We start from the raw sequence: 21,121 nt of genomic DNA, 5'->3' as shown, positions 1-21,121 counted from the left end.
AGCACTTGTTAATGTATATTCGAAAATGAACGTTCACAATCACACTACTGATCTGTTAGTTTGTACATTAAAATAAAGTGTTACCAAAATATTCATACAAGCAATTCAAACAATACAAAAGGATATGTTTAAAAAAAATCCTATGTTTGCTCCCTTTCAACCTTATTATCTCAGTATCCAATCAGTCACCAAATCAGATCTTCCAAAAGAAACCAGAAAGATCCTACATTTTTCGTCACTACTTTATTCTTTTCCTTTACAATTATACCTGTGTGAATTCCTCTGCGCTCTAATCCTACATTCTTTATATCCTTTAAAAGGACACACATGAGGCTAACAGTGGGCTGTACTGGACAAACAAGTTGGTTTACACTTCTGGCAAGTTTTAAGGAGCAGCCTTAGAATAATATGTAGGCAACTGTTACAGTAATAATCACTGTTAGACTAAAAGGTAAAATGTAGATCCAAATTTCTGTTTTAAAAACTTCAATAGGATTAAATCTGTAAAGATTTTTACGGATTCCACATAGAATATGTGGACATACAACATCAAACAAGGATATTTGACTTACAAAAATATCATTCAGTATTTGCAAGCCATCTTCAACATGATCAAAATACAAAACATTTTATATTTAACAAAATGACAGCTCAATTTGGTCAATTTAGTCTCACGCTGTAAAATACAGTTACAAATTTTTATAATTGCATTAGTTTTAGTTGAAGCTTGACATTTGCGAAATCAGCACATAGAAGAGGGGGGAAACATACACTATGCTTTACGAATGCCACGGTTAGACAGACTGTCTTTCACTCTTATTTAAATTCTGGTAAGCATCTAATGGGGTTTTTAGTTTGGTTTGAGTTAATGGTTCTTGGTCATTAGCTGTAATTCTCTTCCTTTTGGGCTATTCAGAAATCCATTAACATGCAGATGTGAGAGACACATTACACAGCAAATGGCTCAAACAGAACTTAAGATGCACAGACACGTTTATACACGGCGTCCTAATTTCAACAGGTTGTTCTCGCTGCTACCGTACCTCATTTGGCAGTTTTGTTTGGTTTTCTTGGCCACAAATTGCAAGGACAGTACTTAAATTAATGACCCAAGGGACTGTGTCCACACATGGACAAAAAGACACACAAATTCATGTAGTCAATTCCAATGAACAAGTGTGTGTGTGCTGGGGGTATTTTGGCTTCCATCTTTATCGTAATCATTGAATTTTCCCCGAGAATGTCATTCTTTTCATTCTTTCTAGACCAGACTTGATGTATCTCATATTCCATTTCAAATATTCCAAAGACTTTAAAGGCCAAATTCAATTCAAATGACTATGAAACACTGAAACAATTTAGCCCTGAACATAAAGACATCACAATTGTCCATTAAAATAACAATAAACTTGAACATTATTCATGTTTATTTATTTAGGAGTAGTATTATAAACCATTAAAATCTCAGCAGCAGTACTTCATTAAACAGGGGAGGTACAGTTGAAGTCAGAAATTTACATACACCTTAGCCAAATACATTTAAACTCAGTTTTTCACAATTCCTGACATTTACTCATAGAAAACATTCCCTGTCTTAGGTCAGTTAGGATCACTACTTTATTTTAAGAATGTGAAATGTCAGAATTATTTATTTCAGCTTTTATTTCTGTCATCACATTCCCAGTGGGTCAGAAGTTTACATACACTTTGTTAGTATTTGGTAGCATTGCCTTTAAATTGTTTAACTTGGGTCAAACATTTTGGGTATCCTTCCACAAGCTTTTGTGGATAATTTTGGCCCATTCCTCCAGACAGAACTGGTGTAACTGAGTCAGGTTTGTAGGCCTCCTTGCTCGCACATGCTTTTTCAGTTCTGCCCTCAAATTTTCTAGCGGATTGAGGTCAGGGCTTTGTGATGGCCACTCCAATACCTTGACTTTGTTGTCCTTAAGCCATTTTGCCACAACTTTGGAGGTATGCTTGGGGTCATTGTCCATTTGGAAGACCCATTTGCAACCAAGCTTTAACTTCATGGCTGATGTCTTGAGATGTTGCTTCAATATATCCACATAATTTTCCTTCCTCATGATTCCATCTATTTTGTGAAGTGCACCAGTCCCTCATGCAGCAAAGCACCCCCACAACATGATGCTGCCAACCCCATGGTTGGGATGGTGTTCTTCGGCTTGCAAGCATCACCCTTTTTCCTCCAAACATAATGATGGTCATTATGGCCAAACAGTTACTTTTTTGTTTCATTAGACCACAGGATATTTCTACAAAAAGTAAGATCTTTGTCCCCATGTGCACTTGCAAACTGTAGTTTGGCTTTTTATGGCAGTTTTGGAGCAGTGGCTTCTTCCTTTCTGAGCAGCCTTTCAGGTTATGTCAATATAGGACTCGTTTTACTGTGGATATAGATACTTGTCTACGTGTTTCCTTCAGCATCTTCACAAGGTCCTTTGCTGTTGTTCTGGGATTGATTTGCACTTTTCGCACCACACTACGTTCATCTCTAGGAGACAGAATGTGTCTCCTTCCTGAGCGGTATGATGGCTGCGTAGTCCCATGGTGTTTATACTTGCGTACTATTGTTTGTACAGATGAACGTGGTACCTTCAGGCATTTGGAAATGGCTCCCAAGGATAAACCAGACTTGTGGAGGTCCAAAAAAATGTTTTTCTGAGGTCTTGGCTGATTTCTTTTGATTTTTCTTTGATGTCAAGCAAAGAGGCACTGAGTTTGAAGGTAGGCCTTAAAATACATCCACAGGTACACTTCCAATTCAGTACACCTCCTATCAGAAGCCAATTGGCTATTTGTCTAAAGGCTTGACACAATTTTCTGTAATTTTCCAAGCTGCTTAAAGGCACAGTTAACTTAGTGTATGTAAACTTCTGACCCACTGGAATTGTGATATAGTCAATTAAAAGTGAAACAATCTGTCTGTAAACAATTGTTGGAAACATTACTAGTGTCATGAACAAAGTAGTTGTCGTAAACTACTTGCCAAAACTATAGTTTGCTAATATGAAATCTGTGGAGTGGATAAAAAATGAGTTTTAATGACTTCAACCTAAGCGGATGTAAACTTCTGACTTCAACTGTTTATCAGCATTCATAGTCCAGTGACGTGAAATGGAATCTGAATTGCAAATGACGCCATACGTTCATTGGATGAATTCTACAGACACACTCTCGTTAATCATTTACCTCACAAAAGGCACCCACAAACCTGTACATACACATGTACACTCAAATACACACATATACACACTCTCTCTCTTTCTCTCTCTATAAATGGAAACCTCGCCTATAAAAGCTCCTCCTGAACAATACCTCTGCGACAGACAGGAACTCAACACGGAACTCCTGCCAGCTGCCATGAACACACACCTCCTCTCCTCTCTACTGCTCTGCATCGGTGAGTTTGGTTTTCACCATCCCTGTGTTACGTCCTTTTTGATCACCTCAGGCTTTCCCTGGAAATATCAGGCAATTTTTAAACTGTGATATCCATGCCTGGAACACTCATGGAAATATTTACAAATTGTATTTATTTGGGATACATTTTCATCAAAAAAATAAAGAAGTTTATTGGTCAAAATGTGTTGGAACCGATCCAAAATGCGATCTGTAACCTCTTTCCTTCCATACTGTATATTTATTCATTTTATTGCTATATCTTACACTTTAAACTGTAACACTGTCATTACTTGAAATGTCAGGTTTTGGGGTCATATCTCAAATATGAATGTTCATTGAAATTTTTATCATAAACATCTATAGACTTAAGATGTTAAGTGTTAATAACACAAACAATTGCGTACAAAATTGAGGCTATGGGGAATACCCATAATCCCTTGCGCTTGCATTATTTAATTATGTTTCCTTGGTCAAAGGTAACCTATAGGTTATTAAGAATTTATATATGTTTTAGCTCTTTTGTTGCAAGTAGTTTTTTTGTGTGATGACACCATTAGGGTGAACTGTGCCTCTATTGTTTAAGTTGGACCAGGGACTAAAAACTAAATGTTATTCATTTTGGTTTGTTCTGAGCAAAAGCTATATTTTTTCGTTCAGGTTCAGAAGTTCCGTTGCCTCCTTTCCAAAAGGTTACCGGTTAAAACGAAATAAAAGAACGGTTATTAAACGTTCTTTTAGAAATGGCAGTACTCTGCGCTAGGGGTGGGTGAAGTACCAATTGCAGTGTTGCCAGATCTTGCAAGAGAAACAAGCAACATGGTCTGGAAAACTAGCTCAAAATAAGCCACTTGCCTCACCAAAATAAGCAAAAATAAGAAATGAATGTTTTCCTGTGTGGTGGATTTATCGGCATAGAAATCAAAACAAGTAGTTAATTAACAGTTCAGTATAGTTTCATTTATAGATCTGCTTCTCAGTCAAAACCCGGCATCATCAAATCTGTATTAATGCATCATATCTAATAATAATTCAGTGAAGATTTGGAAACAACTGAGAAATGTACTTTTTACATCTAATAGTGTTTTTATTGTATCTGGATTAGCTGTGCATGTATATGTAGTAATTATACATAGTTGTTAAAAAGATCTTTATTCAGAGAATGTGACATCCACAACGGGCAATTAGGCAAAGAAATGTGTGACGCAGCAGTTTCCTTCAGGATCAAAGCACGTTTCATGTTTCAGGCAATATGAAGTGGTGTAGTTGAAGAAAACATTTCTGTGATAAACCCTTTGGCCTTTAGTTTCATGAAAACAATTATCGGAAAAACATTAACCGATTATAACTGGTTACCAGCATTTATAAATAACGTTTTCACTCCAGAACAATTGAAAATCACTTTGTTCCAGTTTTCGGTTACATTCTTTCTTGTTTTCGTTCCTTGAACCGTTTTTAGTCCCTGAGTTGGACCCTGTTAACACTATTCCAATTCACCTTGTGCATGTACAACTGAAGTACATGCATATATGGATTTCTGCCAAAAAATTATGTTTGTTTAAAGATTGTTATCGTATGATTTAAATTTGAGTCAGTTCAACTAAAAATATTAAGTAGCAATATTTAAATAGCAAATCTGAGTTAAGTCTACTTACATCTAGTTCCCTTCACTTAAATTGTTAAATTGTCTATATGAAAACCAAGTTAAGAGAACTTAATTACACAAGTTTTGGAGACGTCATTACTCAATTCAGTTGAAGGAACGAGTTCATTCAATCAATTGAGTAAAGTCAACTTATTAGGTTTTTTGGTGTATATTCAGGCCAAAAGTCACTTAAGATAGTAAAGTGTGTTTATCACTTTTAAGTGCACTGTGGGAATTAGTTTGTTTCCTAGACAGGCAGGGCTGTGGGAGACAGTGTTGGCTTGCAGTAACATGTTTCTTAATAGCTGTGCGATCAGACTTTTCCCTTTCAGCAAGGTGTCTGTGAGAACGTTGCACAATTTAAATCTCGGTTCTCTGTTGTCATGTTCAACGTTACAAAGCGCTTATTGTTCAATGCAAAGAGAGAGGACTAGGGTGTCACACCGCAGGGTTAAATATATATTTAGCTTTCCGAAATATGCGCTCTAACGTTAGAAAGGTCGTCCCGGCGCACAATAATAGGTGTGTGCGTGTTTCTTTGGAGAGGAATTTCTTTGACAAATAAATACAGGATTCCATGTTCCAGGTATCTCTGAAGGAGTGTTTAGTCTCAATGCAGGTACTCAAACATGCTCAGTGCAGACACGTTTGACAGCAACAGTTGATAATTTATATCATACTTCAGAACTTGCATAGGCCGTTCTTATTAATGAATGAACCTGACATTGATAACAACATATAAAATCAAGTAGCATTTATTTTGAAACAAGATAGCACAAGCACACCTTTTAATCAAAACAAGTTAATTTGGGGCTATGAAAATCATGTTTATACAGCTGAAAAAATTATTTGGACTTTCAGGTTGTCACATGTTGGTAAAACATGTTCATAGTTAATGGGCTAAGCTGAACTGACTTTATACATCCACTAGAAATGGCATTCAAATTAATTGCAGAATAGATTTTAAAGGGATAGTTCACCCAAAAATGAAAATTCTCTCATCATTTACTCACCCTCCTGACATCCCAGATGTGTATGACTTTCTTTCTTCTGCAGAACACAAATTAAGATTTTTAGACGAATTTATCAGCTCTGTTGGTCCATAAAATGCAAGTGAATGCGTGCCAAAATTTCGAAGCTCTAAATCCACATAAAGTGAGCATAAAAGTAATCCATATGACTCCAGTGGATAAATCCATGTGTTCAGAAGCGATATAATAGGTGTGGGTGAGAACATTTTTAACAATTTAAGTCCTTTTTTATTTACTCTAAATCTCCACTTTCACTTTCACATCTGAAAGTCACATGTGGTACCTGTTCAGTTTCACATTTTTCACTCAAGTGGAGATTTAGAGTAAAAAAGGACTTAAATTTTGATCTGTTCTCACCCACACCTGTTATATCACTTCTAAAAATATGGATTAAAACATTGGAGTCGTATGGATTACTTTTATGTTACCTTTATGTGATATTTGGAGCTACAAATGTCTGATCACCATTCACTTACATTGTATGGACCTACAGAGCTGAAATATACTTCTAAAAATCTTCATTTGTGTTCTGCTGAAGAAAGAAAGTCATACACATCTGGGATGGCATGAGGATGAGTAAACGATGGGAGGCTTTTCATTTTTGAGTGAACTATCCCTTTAATATTTTGCTACCTAATGCAGTGACATTCAGAAATTTCATTTCAAGTGTTAAAACACATCTTAAAGTATTTTTAAATAAATATATGGCAAAAAATATATTTTCTAAAATAAAGAAGTAATATAAAATGCCAAGCAAAACTGTAATTAGTAATTAACCTGATGTTAAATTCAACATGAAATACAATTCGAAACCCATTTTAATTCCGTAATGCGAGGTATTTCACAGAATTTGGGACTTGATTTTATCCATTGGGAATTCATCAGATGATAAAAAGTGGTCTCTATATGACAAGTGATTGGAGTGCAGTGGATGAAAAGTAAGTTGTATTTACAACAGGTGCAGTGTTAATACACACAACCTCTCCTTTTTCCACTCGCTCCTGTCTTTTTTCAGTCTGTCGCACGTCTGCTCAATACATTCTGTATACAGTACATGGGGTGTTTACAGTATGACTCAACAACAACTACAATATTAGAAGATTAACAGCTCTTTATCTGTGCTAATTGAGGTTAATGTGTCATTATGTTGTAATAATGAAGTGTTTGATCCCGTTATTATTTTCTAACTGAAACTCAACAGCGATCAGCATTTCACACAGTATCAGATATTATCACACATTTCTGCTGTGATGTAACAATGGCCTGTGATGTGTCCATGTGTATGTGTTTGCATGCAGTTTGCAGTGCAGTTTTCTTCATTAGTGCAGTGGCCACTCACACGTCTGTGTTGGATCATGTGACTGTAATGTCAACATCAGGGGAGGGGCTTCAGAGCGCGGTGGGATTGGACTTAGAATCGGATGATGATGAGGATCCATCAGGAATGTTCAACGACCCAAATTTGTTTAAAGGTATATCTCTCAAACACACACAAACCTGTTCATCTTGCTACAACCTCCAATAGACACCCATTCATTCTTAAATTTAGCTAATTATAATTACTGCACTGTAACCTTTACATACACCTTTTTTGGCATGTTAGACTTTAATTAAGGTATTATATGTGCCTTTTATAAACCTTTGTACTACCCTTACAAAAATGTACTATGCTTACAATCGTTTCTGCCAAAATACCATGACTACAGTGATTGTTATTACTTTAAAATCATAATAAATATGACATTTTGTTTATGACAGTGGTGACTTATACCAAGTTAGCACAGGTATAAGGGTAAAACATGTCCAGGTCATATTTCTCCCCCCCAGAAAAAAAAAATTAACAAATAAAAAATAAAAAAAATTAAAAAATGTTGCATAAAGAAAATGGAAACCTAAAGGAAATTTCGCATTGTTACATCTGCATTGCAAAATTTGCATGACAATTAAGCACATTTCCCCCTCAATTCAGATCACCAAAATGATACTTTTGGGTTTGTTTGTAATGGGTTTGGCACCATTCGGAGTAAATTCTAGAGACTGTTGTGCGTGAAAATCCCAGGAGATCAGCAGTTACACAAATACTCAAACCAGCCCATCTGGCACCAACAATCATCCATGTGATTATCTAATCAGCCAATCGTGTGGTTGCAGTGCATAAAATCATGCAGATACAGGTCAAGAGCTTCAGTTAATGTTCACATCAACCAACAGAATGGGGAAAAATGTGATCTCAGTGATTTGGACCGTGGCATGATTGTTGGTGCCAGATGGGCTGGTTTGAGTATTTCTGTAACTGTTGATCTCCTGGGATTTTCACACACAACAGTCTCTAGAATTTACTCCGAATGGTGCCAAAAACAAAAAACATCCAGTGAGCGGCAGTTCTGTGGATGGAAATGTCTTGTTGATGAGAGAGGTCAACAGAGAATGGCCAGACTGATTCGAGCTGACAAAGTCTACGGTAATTCAGATAACCGCTCTGTACAATTGTGGTGAGAAGAATAGCATTTCTGAGATGCGGGTTGGTGCTGTTTTAGGCAGGTGGTTTTAATGTTGTGGCTGATCTGTGTATTTCTACTTGATCTAACCCATAAAAATACATTTAAGACGAGCAAATGAACTTATTTGGTACATTTAGAAATAAATAATATTTTTGAATTGAATAAATCCAAAGCATTATGTAATAACTGCACATAATGTAAAAAGTTAAATGTAATAAATGTTCATAATGTAATACATTTCTCATGTAATATCCTATTACATTTTGCAAAAAAACATTGTTACAATATGCTCTCGCAATTTTTATTACATTTTGAGAAAAATAGGACAGTATGAACAACTTACTACATTATGTGCAGTTATTACAGGTTATTTTATTTTAAGGGTCCACAATAATGCATTAGTTGTGCATGAATAAGAAAGTAATTACTAATTAACTGAATGCATGGTAAGGCTATCTCAGACATAATATGCATCTTATTACTTAACACTCCCGATTTTACCGGGTTTCTCCCATTTTTCCACCCCTCCTCCTCACTGTACTCCCGATTTACAATTTCTCCTGATAAACTCATGATTTTCCAAATCCACACTTTGCTCATGAGAATGTATTAGGCCTCCAAGTAGGGTTGCCACCCATCCTGTAAAATATGGGTCCCGTATTTTAATATGAAATGATGTGTCCCAATTGTCCGGTAAGCTTGTCAGATGGCGTCAAGGTGAAATCGTTCCAGATCATTAATTTAACATTGATATAAGTTGTAAATTTTGCCTAAATGTGCTGATGTGGAGGGTGTGGTAAGGGACCGTCTGAAAAGTCCACACATTGTGCTAAAACTGGATATTTTTATTATTGAAAAACAGAAGGTTCACTATAAATGTTCAATAAGATGTACAAAATTACACAGATCCAACAATGTAGGAATACAATCACTGAGTCATAAAGTCAAGAAGTACAGGTGAAGAGAAAAAAATAAATAATTAAAATAAAGTCAATAAAAAATAAAAAAAAGTAAAAATACATGTAAACAAACACAGATGTATACATAAATAAGATAAAGAAGATAAAGCCCTGATCTCAGTCTGATAGAAAATTTGTGGGCAGAACTGAAAAAGCGTGTGCGAGCAAGGAGGCCTACAAACCTGACTCAGTTACACCAGTTCTGTCTGGAGGAATGGGTAAAAATTCCAGCAACTTATTGTGAGAAGCTTGTGGAAGGATACCCAAAACGTTTTACCCAATTTAAACAATGTAAAGGCAATGCTACCAAATACTAACAAAGTGTATGTAAACTTCTGACCCACTGGGAATGTGATGAGAGAAATAAAAGCTGAAATAAATCATTCTCTCTACTATTATTCTGACATTTCACATTCTTAAAGTAAAGCTGTGACCCAAACTGACCTAAAACAGGGAATGTTTTCTACGATTAAATGTCAGGAATTGTGAAAAACTGAGTTTAAATGTATTTGGCTAAGGTGTATGTAAACTTCTGACTTCAGCTGTAAATATATGATCTCTGAAATAGAGCATTCATTACATTACTTTCTTCACAAATATAAGACGTTTAATTAAGTTTAATAAAGTTGTAAATTATAGCTAAGATATCCTTAGCCTAAATTCAGTTAAGGATGAATTACTCTCTTATTCATGTTTAACTAGTGCATTATTGTGGACCCTTAAAATAAAGTGTTACCATTTTGTACACAAGCACCTCAGAGTTTCTCATGTTTCTTAGTACATCAAGTCAGTAAAGGAGAGGAGCAGAATCACAGACGCTCCGGCCGCAAAAAGAACAAAGGGAGAAAAAAGAATAAAAATATCACACCTGTTCAGCCCCATCACACCTTCCTTCATAAGAGCCACAGTATGACAGCTGACCCCTGTCTGACCTCTCACCTCGACTACTGCATCCACGGCCACTGCACGTACCTTCACGACCTGAGAGAGCCCGTCTGTGTGTAAGTGTCACTTATTTGCATGCACACTACTTCTACATCACATTGTTTGTCCAACCAGTGGAAGATAGTGTAACTTTATTATCTGACTGCACTAATGATTTTATTGGCTCTTTAAAATCTTTATTTGACTGCATTAATGATCTGAGCGGTTCATTATCTGATTGTCTCAGATGTAAGAGAGGTTATGACGGGGAACGCTGTGGCATCCAGCTTCTTCAGACGTCAGGTGAACCGGAGGACAGCAGCACAGAGACGACACACACTGCACTCGTCATCATGGCCTTCATCCTCTCTGTCATCAGCTGTCTAGCCATCTTACTCATGATCTGTGTGCAGTAAGTACAGCTGTACAGCAAAAGAATGTTCAATGTATGCATGCTAAATATATTTAAGATAACAAGAAACATAAATTTAGTCTAATGTGTCCAAACTTTTGAATGGTAGCGCTGGATAGTAACAGATTACATGTAATCTGAATTACATAAATTGCAAAAATCAAGTATTTGTAATGGGATTACATTACATTTTGAAATGTGCGTAATTGGATTATAGTAAAATTTTTATGGATTACATAATTACATTCTTGATTACATCACCAGTCAGCCAAAGGCAATAACAAGTGCAGAATTTACTAATTATGCTCCTAAATTTTAAAAGAGCGGTCTGTATTTTAAATGTTTTATGCAACATCTAGCCATGTATGCCTGTAGCTAATAACTTGATGAACTGCATTAAAAGTGCTAATTACAATCCACAAATACACACAGGGCATTTGGTTTCTGTTTTAAATTCAGTTTCTAAATTAATGCACAAATAAATTGCAAACTGTTAGTATTTGCACCCTGCATCGAAAATAATGTATTTCAAACAAGCCCTTGTCTACCTGTTCATAATTCTAGACATTCTTCTGTAAAAACACAAAATAACATTTCAGAGGTGTCAGTTACGTGCAACTTTGTGGAAAAAGTGCCTGTCTTATGTTAAGGCCACACCTTCCCATGAATAATTATGCAAATCAAACATCTCTAGAGGCATTTGTGCATCATATCTAAAGACATTCTCTCATTATTGCTTTCAAAGCTGGATAATAAAAAGTCCAATCCCCATTCCTAATTTTCTTAATAATGACAATTATATTAAAATAAAAAATACAAGCATGTTCTCATTGTCCTTTACCTTGAGTAACTTTTTTTTATCCTTTAAGCACTTTTTTTAATCAGCAACTGACAAAAAGCAAGTTTCGTTCTTAATATACAGTTGTTAAAATTAATGATTAGATAGTCATCAAAATGGCTAATCCAAAAATAATCAAAAAGTAATCAAATTAGATTATATAAAAAGTGTAATATGTAAAGGATTACAATTTATGTTGTGTAATTTATAATCAGTACCCAGTTACATTTCAGAAGTCAACTACTTAGCATTGTGTGTTTGTGTGTATGTATATATACTGTATATAATGTATATATATGTGTATATATATATATATATATATATATATAGGGTGGCCCAAAAAAAACTGGACCACTATGTTTGATTGCTCATATCTTAAAAATACATATAGGAGTTTGCACCATTTTTGGCATACTTCTGCGACTTTTTGTAAACGACAAAATGACGTCAATGTGAGCAACAACTGGCTACAAATAAATAAATAAGTAAATCATTAAGCTAAGTTTTCGATGGCAGCAAACCTTCTCTTTTGCCATGTTTTGGCCTTTTTTGGGGGGCCAAATTATTTATTTATTTATATATTTTTTGCAAGTTGTTGCTCATGATGATGTCACAGTGATGTCATTTTGTTGTTTACAAAAAGTCGTAGAAGTACGCCAAAAATCGTGCAAATGCCTTTATGCATTTTTAAAGGGGTCATGAAATGCTATTTTTTTTGGTAATAATTTTATTATCTTCCCTGAGGTCCACTGATAACGTCAGTAAAGTTTTTTGCACGGAAACTGTTATAGTTTAGCAATAAATGATTATTTTCCACCCTGTCTCTGGCCCTCTGTCTGAAACGCTCGGTTTTGGACTTAGCGGCTCTTTTAAACTTCAATGTAAATGCCACTGTTCTGATTGGCTAACATCGTGCCCCTCAAAGTCAGCCATATTTGAAACTCAGTCGGAAGAGAATAAACAAGCTCTCCACAACATTATAAAGCTACATTTCAGGGTTTACACACAATGCACATTCAGCATATTGCATCCGAATATTTTAAACTTCACTCAAGCACATCAGCACCATAACTATTAAACAGTCATGACATTTGAAATATTCATGAATTAAACTGTTACTCACGGTTTTTCTGTCAAGTCCAAGTGTTTTTAACTGCCCCATTATTCAATAACAGTTCCTTTGAAAAGTTTGAATCGTATTATGACTGGTTCACAAGCAGTCCATGCTGATATTCGCACATACACAGTCCATAGCACGATAAAACATGACACACACACATAGGTGCACTGAGGCGCAGATCGCCAGAAACTCATCCAAATGGTCAAAGATGTCCGGCTAGTGCTTGTTTACATACACCAACAATTAAAAATAACCAACGTGATCTCATGAGAATTTGTACGTATTCTTTCGTAAAGTTTGGTTCTAGCAAATGTTCATTCTCTTACGTTTGCATAGACATCGAAACGTACAATGTTGACATTTTGAAAGTGTCTAATATATATAAATTAAGAGTTTAAGGGATTTAAGGGATCTTAAATATCTATAAAATTGTAAAAATGTACAAATATATTTATAATCGATTCGTGTACTCAAATATATTTGTAATGGTTTCGTCACTATTTTACGTTTCTAAAGTTGTAAATACGTAAAAATGTTTATGCTTTAGATGCTTTCAAACATCCATATTGTACGTTTTAGTGTCTATCCAAACGTACAAACATGTACGTTTAAATGTTACAAATATTTACCTACAAATAGTTATGTATGTTAATGAGATCAGGCTGAAATAGCACAAATGGGCGCAAGAACAGCAAGATGCAGAGCAGCTGAATGAAGCCGAACAGAGTCTCCTTTTCTGAGTTGTAACAGACACCGCGTCTTTTAAAAGTAGTGCGATAAACATGACAATGGTCAAAGACGTCTGTGTTATGCATGTTTTATCCACAAAAAACTTCTAAATAGTCCAGATGGGTCCCCTTTTAGTTTTCAAGGATAGTTGGTAACACTAGACCCTTCTCCCTCTCTCTCTGTTAACGATACGAACTGAGCGCCAGTGGGCGGGGCCAAGGGTGCGATTACACATGTTGTGGGGCGTGTAAATACAACTGAGCAATGTCTTGTGATGTCACAAACACACAGTTTTCAAAATGAGACGTTGCAATAAAGTGGGAACTATAAATATTATTTTTAGACTGGGGAGGAAGAATTGAGTCCTGAAATTTACAGTACATTTTTATAGTTATATATGTCTAAATATCAAGGAAAATGTGATTTTCCATTTCATGACCCCTTTAAGATATGAGCAATCAAACATTGTGGCCCCATTTTTTGGGGCCACCCTGTGTGTGTGTGTGTGTGTGTGTGTGTGTGTGTGTGTATATATATATATATATATATATAGGCTATATACACTGTATATAGTGTATACTGTATATACACTGTTGTGTCATTTGTCATTTTTCAGCAACAGAACACATCACAGATTTCAGGCGGCTTTTCTGAGTTCAACAAATGAGAGAGAGCAAATAGAGAAGAAGAACATCATGGTATAAAGAGATAGAAGTAAGAGCCAAACACACACACACAAACACACACACTCACACACACATCATACTGACTTACAAAGTATCACTACATTAAAGACCTCATAATGTCAAAATGAGAGTTTTGTGGCTTGTAGTCCAAGTCCATTTGTTTTGAAGCCATCTATATGCTAGGGATGTGCACGGATAGTCGACATGCGGATAACTGCTCAAAGTGCCACTATCCAAATACCAAAATCGCTGTTCTACATGTGCAATAGAGGTCTTCAACCTGACCCGAACTCGATGAGTTCTGACAAACTGTTGGATTTTTCCAGCCGAGAGCGAGAGCTGTTTTTCTGTGTAATGTTAACATGCACTGGATGGACATCTTTGACTGTTTTGCGTCTCGCGCAGGGTCGCCAAGTAAACCAAGTAAAGTTAAAAATAACTTTTCATTTCAAAACACCTGCGTTTTTTTCATTCGTTGTGCTGCATTCTGAAGAAGTTCAGGTTGCAAAGAGGACAATATGACTGTTACACCATTAAACATTTCAGGCTGTTTTCAGAGGTGGGTAGAGTACCAACTCTTTACTCAAGTAAAAGTACAATTACTTAAAAAAAAAAAATTATTACTCAAGTAGAAGTAAAAGTAGAAATGTAAAAAAACTACTTGAGTAAGAATAAGAAAGTGTCCAATTAAAAGAATACTCAAGTGACTAGATACTTCCACATAAAACATGATGGACGATTACGCCCCAATATTCCATTACATAATAGTTAATATGTATTACAGAGTAATCATAATTATACTACTACTACTAATAATAATAATTATTATTATTATTAATGGGAATTGTCACCATACACCCTCGTGTTGTTTCAAACAATATGACTTTCTTCAATGCAACACAATTAAAGAGATATCAGACAGAATGTTAGACTTATAGTCACCATTTACTGTCACTGCGTGTTTATTTCTTCCATATTTTAAAAGGGAATGGTGACTGAGACTGTCAGTCTCTAACATTATGTCTAATATCTTTTTTGGGTTCCACAAATACACAGTCACACAGGTTTGAAACAACATGAGGGCGGGAAATTATGACGGAACATTCATTTATGGTTGAACTATCACTTTAAGGATGCTTGTCAGATTTGGAGAAATCTGTAAATTAGAAGAGAAGTTTGGTTTCTAGTAATTATTAAGGTGAAAAAGTTGAACAATGTTCCACAGACCCAATTATATGTAATGCTGAATAAAATAAAAAAAATATCATACTTTATTAACGCCTACTGTCACTATTTCAAAAGTTCTGTCGCTTTTTAAATTCCTGTATGGATTCTTAGAACAGTGTAGTAACAGTATTTTCATTGTGGAAAGCATTTAGATAATTAGTTCTGTACACTAACGCCGGGTTTACTCATCCTCTGTGAGTGAGGCATGAGCGAGGCGTTCACGTTGGACGTTCACATTGGCGTCTCTTCTGCGAGAAACAGCAACACCTCTGTGCAAAAAAAAAAAAGTTTTCTATGGGATCCTACACTAAATTTATTCTTTAATAAGGCCGTAATAAGCTGAGGTTATTGCTGCTTCAAGGACAACAGCGGGCAGTCACGTGCACTTCATCTTTATCAGCGCACTTGGTTGTGTTTGGTTAATGTTGTGTCTAAGCTGTACACCTATATAAACAGAATGACAAAATACTTACATGCAGACATATAAATTGTAGTGTACTATAGGTTCGGTTTGAATAATTTTTATTTGCTTTTGTGTCTTTTCTGTAATCTCCTGATTATTTTAGTTTTGTACTGCACCCAGTGCCACTGACCTCAGCGTGAGCCACGCAGCAAAAAATAGGCTCAATGCCGAAACTATCCACGCACTGACGCTTCTAGGACGTGTCACCTCGCAAATCACGCTTGCAGTGGGAATGGTGTAATCTGTTAATGTGGGCGCCAAAACGAAAACGCGCCGCTCACGCGCCGCTCACGGAGAATGTGTGAACCCGGCATAAGGGTAAACTACACCTTATCTCTGTGTTTGAAAGCATATTAGGCTTATTTAAGTTCAGAGCTTGTTTTTTGTATTCCATAAGAAAAATGCGCCGCATTTGTCAAACGCAGAAATGCTATGCAGGCGCAGACATACTGTCAGCTCGCGCTCCAAAAGTATAAACACGCGATCCGCAAAGCATAAGACATTTACACTTAACGCAGTTGTTTACATGGATTTAGGAACTGATATATTGCAACTAGGGATGTAAAGGTTTCAAGGTTTCACAATACACCACGGTTTTAAAATGGACGGTTATTATACCGTTGAAATCTTCTCATTGACGGTATTGCATGAATATAAATACAGATTTTTTTCAGAAGTTTTCTAAAATCCAAATCGGTTTAATTAAGACAGCGCTGTCGCAACATTTACAGCATAAAATAAACTCGCCGAGATAAAATAAATCTTTAAATTGTGCCTTCCTCATGTTACATTCGACTGTCACTCAATTTTAAAGGTGACATGTAGGTGTCGCGAGCACAGCGCATCACGAGCGCATCATACAGACATGTCCGAGCCTGAACCTTTATTTCCGCCGGCAAAGCGGTTGAAGTCCGCTGTCTGGGATTACTTTGGGTATGTTAAAGACCCACGAGGCACCATCAATGTTGATGGTTACTGTTATGATGTGATATCGCAAGTAGTCACAAGAGGGAAGCAAGTAACTGTGTTCCAGTATGTGAAGAAGTGCTTCTGTTGGATGTCTGGTGTTGGCAGTAATAAAGTTCTGAGTTGTTCCAGTTCCCTATCGATTCAGTTCACTCGACATTGCCATAAGCACTGTGGGGAATGTTGAAACCCTTATACAGTCACGTCAATCCTTTGATTGGCAATGGTGTCTGAGCCTCGCCCCTTCAGACGTGCGGTTGGCCTACAGTATATAATGCCAATATTACTTATTTATGTGCAGTACAAGTCATGGTTTAAAATCATTAAACTAAGTAAGTGTTAAGGGCCAGTGTTTAAAACAGATTTTGTATGAACTGTAAGATTAATGACTAATGTCTTTGAAGTTCATCCTGGATTAACTGCAGAAGTTCATATAGATGCATTGTCCTTTGTTAGTTGGCTGAAGAAGGCTTTTGTTGGCAATTTATTGATAGTCTGTGTATTCCATTTTAAGAGTGTTGTCCATCATTAGACCAAGGTGATGCAGGCCGAGATCAGTGAAGTGCTTCGCAGTTCAACCGGTAATTTCGGTGAGGTCTGTTCTAAGTCCAAGGTTCAGGCAATGGCATATGAAGTATCCCATGTCTTATGGTTGGAGTTGGCATCAGTTCATCCTCTGAGGTCCATCAGAGGTCCATGTATATACACTTACAGTGGACGGAACTTCTCAGCGAGATGCAGACAGGACGACTCGTCGCCTGAGCTCAGCACCTGCACAGAGAGGCTTTCTGCTCCTCTGTGTGTTCTGGTGAAGAGTTCTCCACATCGCCGTCGAAGACGCTCTCTGTGAACAGGTTCTTCGCTTCAGACGCTCGTCGTTGATTAACGCAGCGCTTCAGCGAAGACTCCTACCTGCTGCCCTCTGGCTGGAGTTACTGTATCCTTATATATATATATATATATATATATATATATATATATATATATATATATATATATATATATACACACACACACAACATTGACTAAAAGAGCCGCTTGCGTGATAAGCGTCTTTTTAAAGACGTCGTTCCGCAAGTGTTTCCTATGCCCTGATGAGCAAGAGAGCTGTGTTCATGACTGCTGATTTCCTTGGATTTTCACGCACAACAGTCTCTAGAGTGTAAAGAGAATGGTGCGAAAAGCAAAAAACCTCCAGCGAGCGGCAGTTCTGTGGGCGAAGACGGCTTGTTAATGACAGAGGTCAGAGGAGAATGGCCAGACTGGCCCAAGCTGACAGGAAGATGACAGTAACCCAAATAAACCTGCGTTAAAACAGTGAAATGCAGGAAAGCATTTCTGAACATAAAACATATTGAACACTGAGGCGGATGGGCTACAGCAGCAGAAGACCCGTCCAGGTACCACTACTGTCAGCTTAGAACAGGAAACTGAGGCTGCAGTGGGCACAGGCTCACCAAAACTGGACAGCAGACGATTGGAAAAACATTGCCTGGTCTGACGAATCTGGATTTCTGCTGAAGTACACAAATGGTAGGCCCATTGCAGCCTCAGTTTTCTGTTCTTGGTTGACAGAAGTGGAACCCGACGTGGTCTTCTCAGAATGCACATGTTGTTCAAAATGTTGTGCGTTCTGAGATGCTATTCTGCTGACTACAATTATACAGAGCAGTTATCTAAGTTACCGTAGCCTTCCTGTCAGCTCGAACCAGTCTGGCCATTCTCCGTTGACTTCTCTCATCAACAAGGCGTTTTTGTCCACAGAACTGCCGGTCATTGGTTGTTTTTCGCACCATTCTCTTTACACTCTAGAGACTGTTGCATGTGAAAATCTAAAGAGATCAGCAGTTACAGAAATACTCAAACCATCCCGTCTGGCACCAACTATCATGCCACCTTAAAAATCACTGAGTTCACATTTTTTCCACATTCTGATGGTTGATGTGAACATAAACTGAAGCTCCTGACCCATATCTGCATGATTTTATACATTACACTGCTGCCACACGATTGGCTGATTAGATAATCACATGAATAAGTAGATGTACAGGTGTACCTAAAAAAGTGGCCGGTGAGTTTAAGTACTTTATTCCTACGTCCCGACTCCCGACAAAAACTGAACAACCGTTTCTTGAAACCTTGTGGTTAACCGTATGTTTAAAATGGATGGTACCATGTACATCCCTATAGTATGCTCCTAAAAGTTGATGTATATATCTGCTAAAAGTTAATTACATTTAAAATTTGAAGTCTTTCTCTTCCCCGAAAATGGATGGAAATATGGAAAATATTCATGACTCAGAAATCAAATGCTCTCTAGAATGAGAAAGCCCCTCCCTCTAAGACCACATGCAACCGACTTCTAGTAAAGCATTGCTATTACTATTGTTATTAGCAATTTTCTAAAAAAGGAGACGATTCCTTCAATATGTCCCGTCCTAACTGGTTTCAAGAGAAAATATGTCAACACAGGAAAGAAAAGTATTTATGGAGTGCTGAGTCTTAAATAAAAATAGAATGTAAGAGCTACATTTTAATTTAACATTTACATTTATGCATTTAGCAGATGCTTTTATCCAAAGCGACTTACAGTGGACTTATTACAGGGACAATCCCCCTGGAGCAACCTAGAGTTAAGTGCCTTGCTCAAGGACACAATGGTGGTGGCTGTGGGGATTGAACCAGCAACCATCTGATTACCACCTATGTGCTTTAGCCCACCACACCACCACCATTTAGATTTCTTTATATATTTATATTTTATTATATATTTATATTTCACATGTTTTTTTTTAATATTTAAATTATAAATGAATAAACAATTACAGAAAACTGCATTAATTTTTTAATGCAGATTTGGGGGGGAAACAATGGGCAGTTTTGGTTATTATTTTAAAAAGCTTTTTTTGTTTTTGTTTCAGGTGTAATGGCAGTAGAGCTCACACTGATCTCACTGATGTTGAAAGCACTACAGATATATTGCACATAGAATACTGTAATGTATTGTAACAGTATATATCTATATTTATTGTTTGCTACTATTTATTAACAAAGAATTTTATTTCTTACACTTTTAGTGTTTGTGTTTATTTTGATAATAAAAGATGTTTATTTGATATGTGGTTTTTATTTACGCATATGGGAATAAAGGACACTCATTACATTTGTGTTTCTCACATTTTCTCCATCTGCCTCCTCTTCTCTGCAATGACATTTGTTTTCTCACATTTACTTTGACTAGATGAGTTCTACAGTTCATAACAGAACATGTTTATCAATCTGAAAAGCCCAGAACAGTCCAAAGATTTGTACCATTTGACTGTTAAATCTTGCAAAATCCTGGCAATATTTTGCAGTACAAACATGAAGAGTTTGGAGGGTTGCTTTTGGTGGAATAAAGTTCTTGTTAGTGAGGCAAATACCAGATGTGCCATCAAAAATTGTTATTAAAGAAAAGCATTCCATGGGAATATTTACGGCTTTAGACTCCGAATCAAAGTGTTGATGCTCGTACTCTTACAGCTTTGAGTATTATAACCAGGTAAAAGCACAGTTATTGTTAGTGCCCTGTAGTACTGAACAGATTTGGTGAAGTGCATTATGTGAATAATTGAATAATAGTTAGGCAAGCCCAAGCACAGGTGAAGTTCAGTCTCTCCATCAGCAAATTTCTGCTTAGTTCAATTTACTCATTGTGAGAGCTGATGTTTCAATAAATGATTATATTAAATACAAATTTTGTAATAATAGCCTAAATATTGCTTAATAGATAAGTATTTAATTTGCAAAATAGACAAGCATATAAACAAAGTGTCTAAAAAATGTCAACACAATTTTATTGGTTTGAATTGTACAAGACTGGCAGCGCCCTCTTCTTGTTGTAGAACATGTATACATGCGTGTCTGATATAAGTGCACACATGTACAGTGCATTTATAAAGTATTCAGACCCCTTCATTTTTTTTCACATTTTAAAACCAGATTTTTGATAACTTTGCAAGTGTATTAAAAAGATAAAAACTGAAAAATCACTATAGCACAGAGGCACTTTTTTGTGCTATATTTAAAAAAAGATTTAATTAAAAAAAGTTGCAAGTCAGAGTTTTACACTAAATACGCTTTTTGTATGAGCTTTACGGTAATTTCAACAGCTTGTGTCTTCCGCTTCTCACTGTTTTATTGCGCTTTGTGTAAGAG

General features: G+C 36.4%; 1 protein-coding gene across 1 annotated transcript; it reads left to right on the top strand.

Annotated features, from left to right (window-relative positions):
* The first annotated feature begins 3,300 nt into the window (after positions 1 to 3,300).
* Positions 3,301 to 20,082, top strand: LOC127439787 (proheparin-binding EGF-like growth factor). Its single transcript, XM_051696000.1, has 6 exons — positions 3,301 to 3,424; positions 7,398 to 7,571; positions 10,338 to 10,560; positions 10,731 to 10,895; positions 14,199 to 14,296; positions 19,846 to 20,082. The coding sequence occupies exons 1-5, from the start codon at positions 3,301 to 3,303 to the stop codon at positions 14,284 to 14,286; spliced, it is 774 nt and encodes a 257-aa protein (XP_051551960.1). The 3' UTR covers positions 14,287 to 14,296; positions 19,846 to 20,082.
* The last annotated feature ends 1,039 nt before the right edge of the window (positions 20,083 to 21,121 follow it).

The sequence above is a fragment of the Myxocyprinus asiaticus genome, chromosome 4 (assembly GCF_019703515.2).
Source record: "Myxocyprinus asiaticus isolate MX2 ecotype Aquarium Trade chromosome 4, UBuf_Myxa_2, whole genome shotgun sequence".
NCBI lineage: Eukaryota > Metazoa > Chordata > Actinopteri > Cypriniformes > Catostomidae > Myxocyprinus > Myxocyprinus asiaticus.
Note: the sequence above shows the minus strand (reverse complement) of the source record. Positions and strands in the feature narration are given on the sequence as shown.

What these genes read in the sequence shown, in the direction of transcription:
- LOC127439787 (XM_051696000.1), top strand. Translation starts at nt 3,301, where the DNA reads ATGGAAACCTCGCCTATAAAAGCTCCTCCTGAACAATACCTCTGCGAC. An exon ending in CTCTCTACTGCTCTGCATCG is followed by an intron (nt 3,425 to 7,397) that starts GTGAGTTTGGTT and finishes GTTTGCATGCAG; the next exon opens with TTTGCAGTGCAGTTTTCTTC. An exon ending in CTGAGAGAGCCCGTCTGTGT is followed by an intron (nt 10,561 to 10,730) that starts GTAAGTGTCACT and finishes TGATTGTCTCAG; the next exon opens with ATGTAAGAGAGGTTATGACG.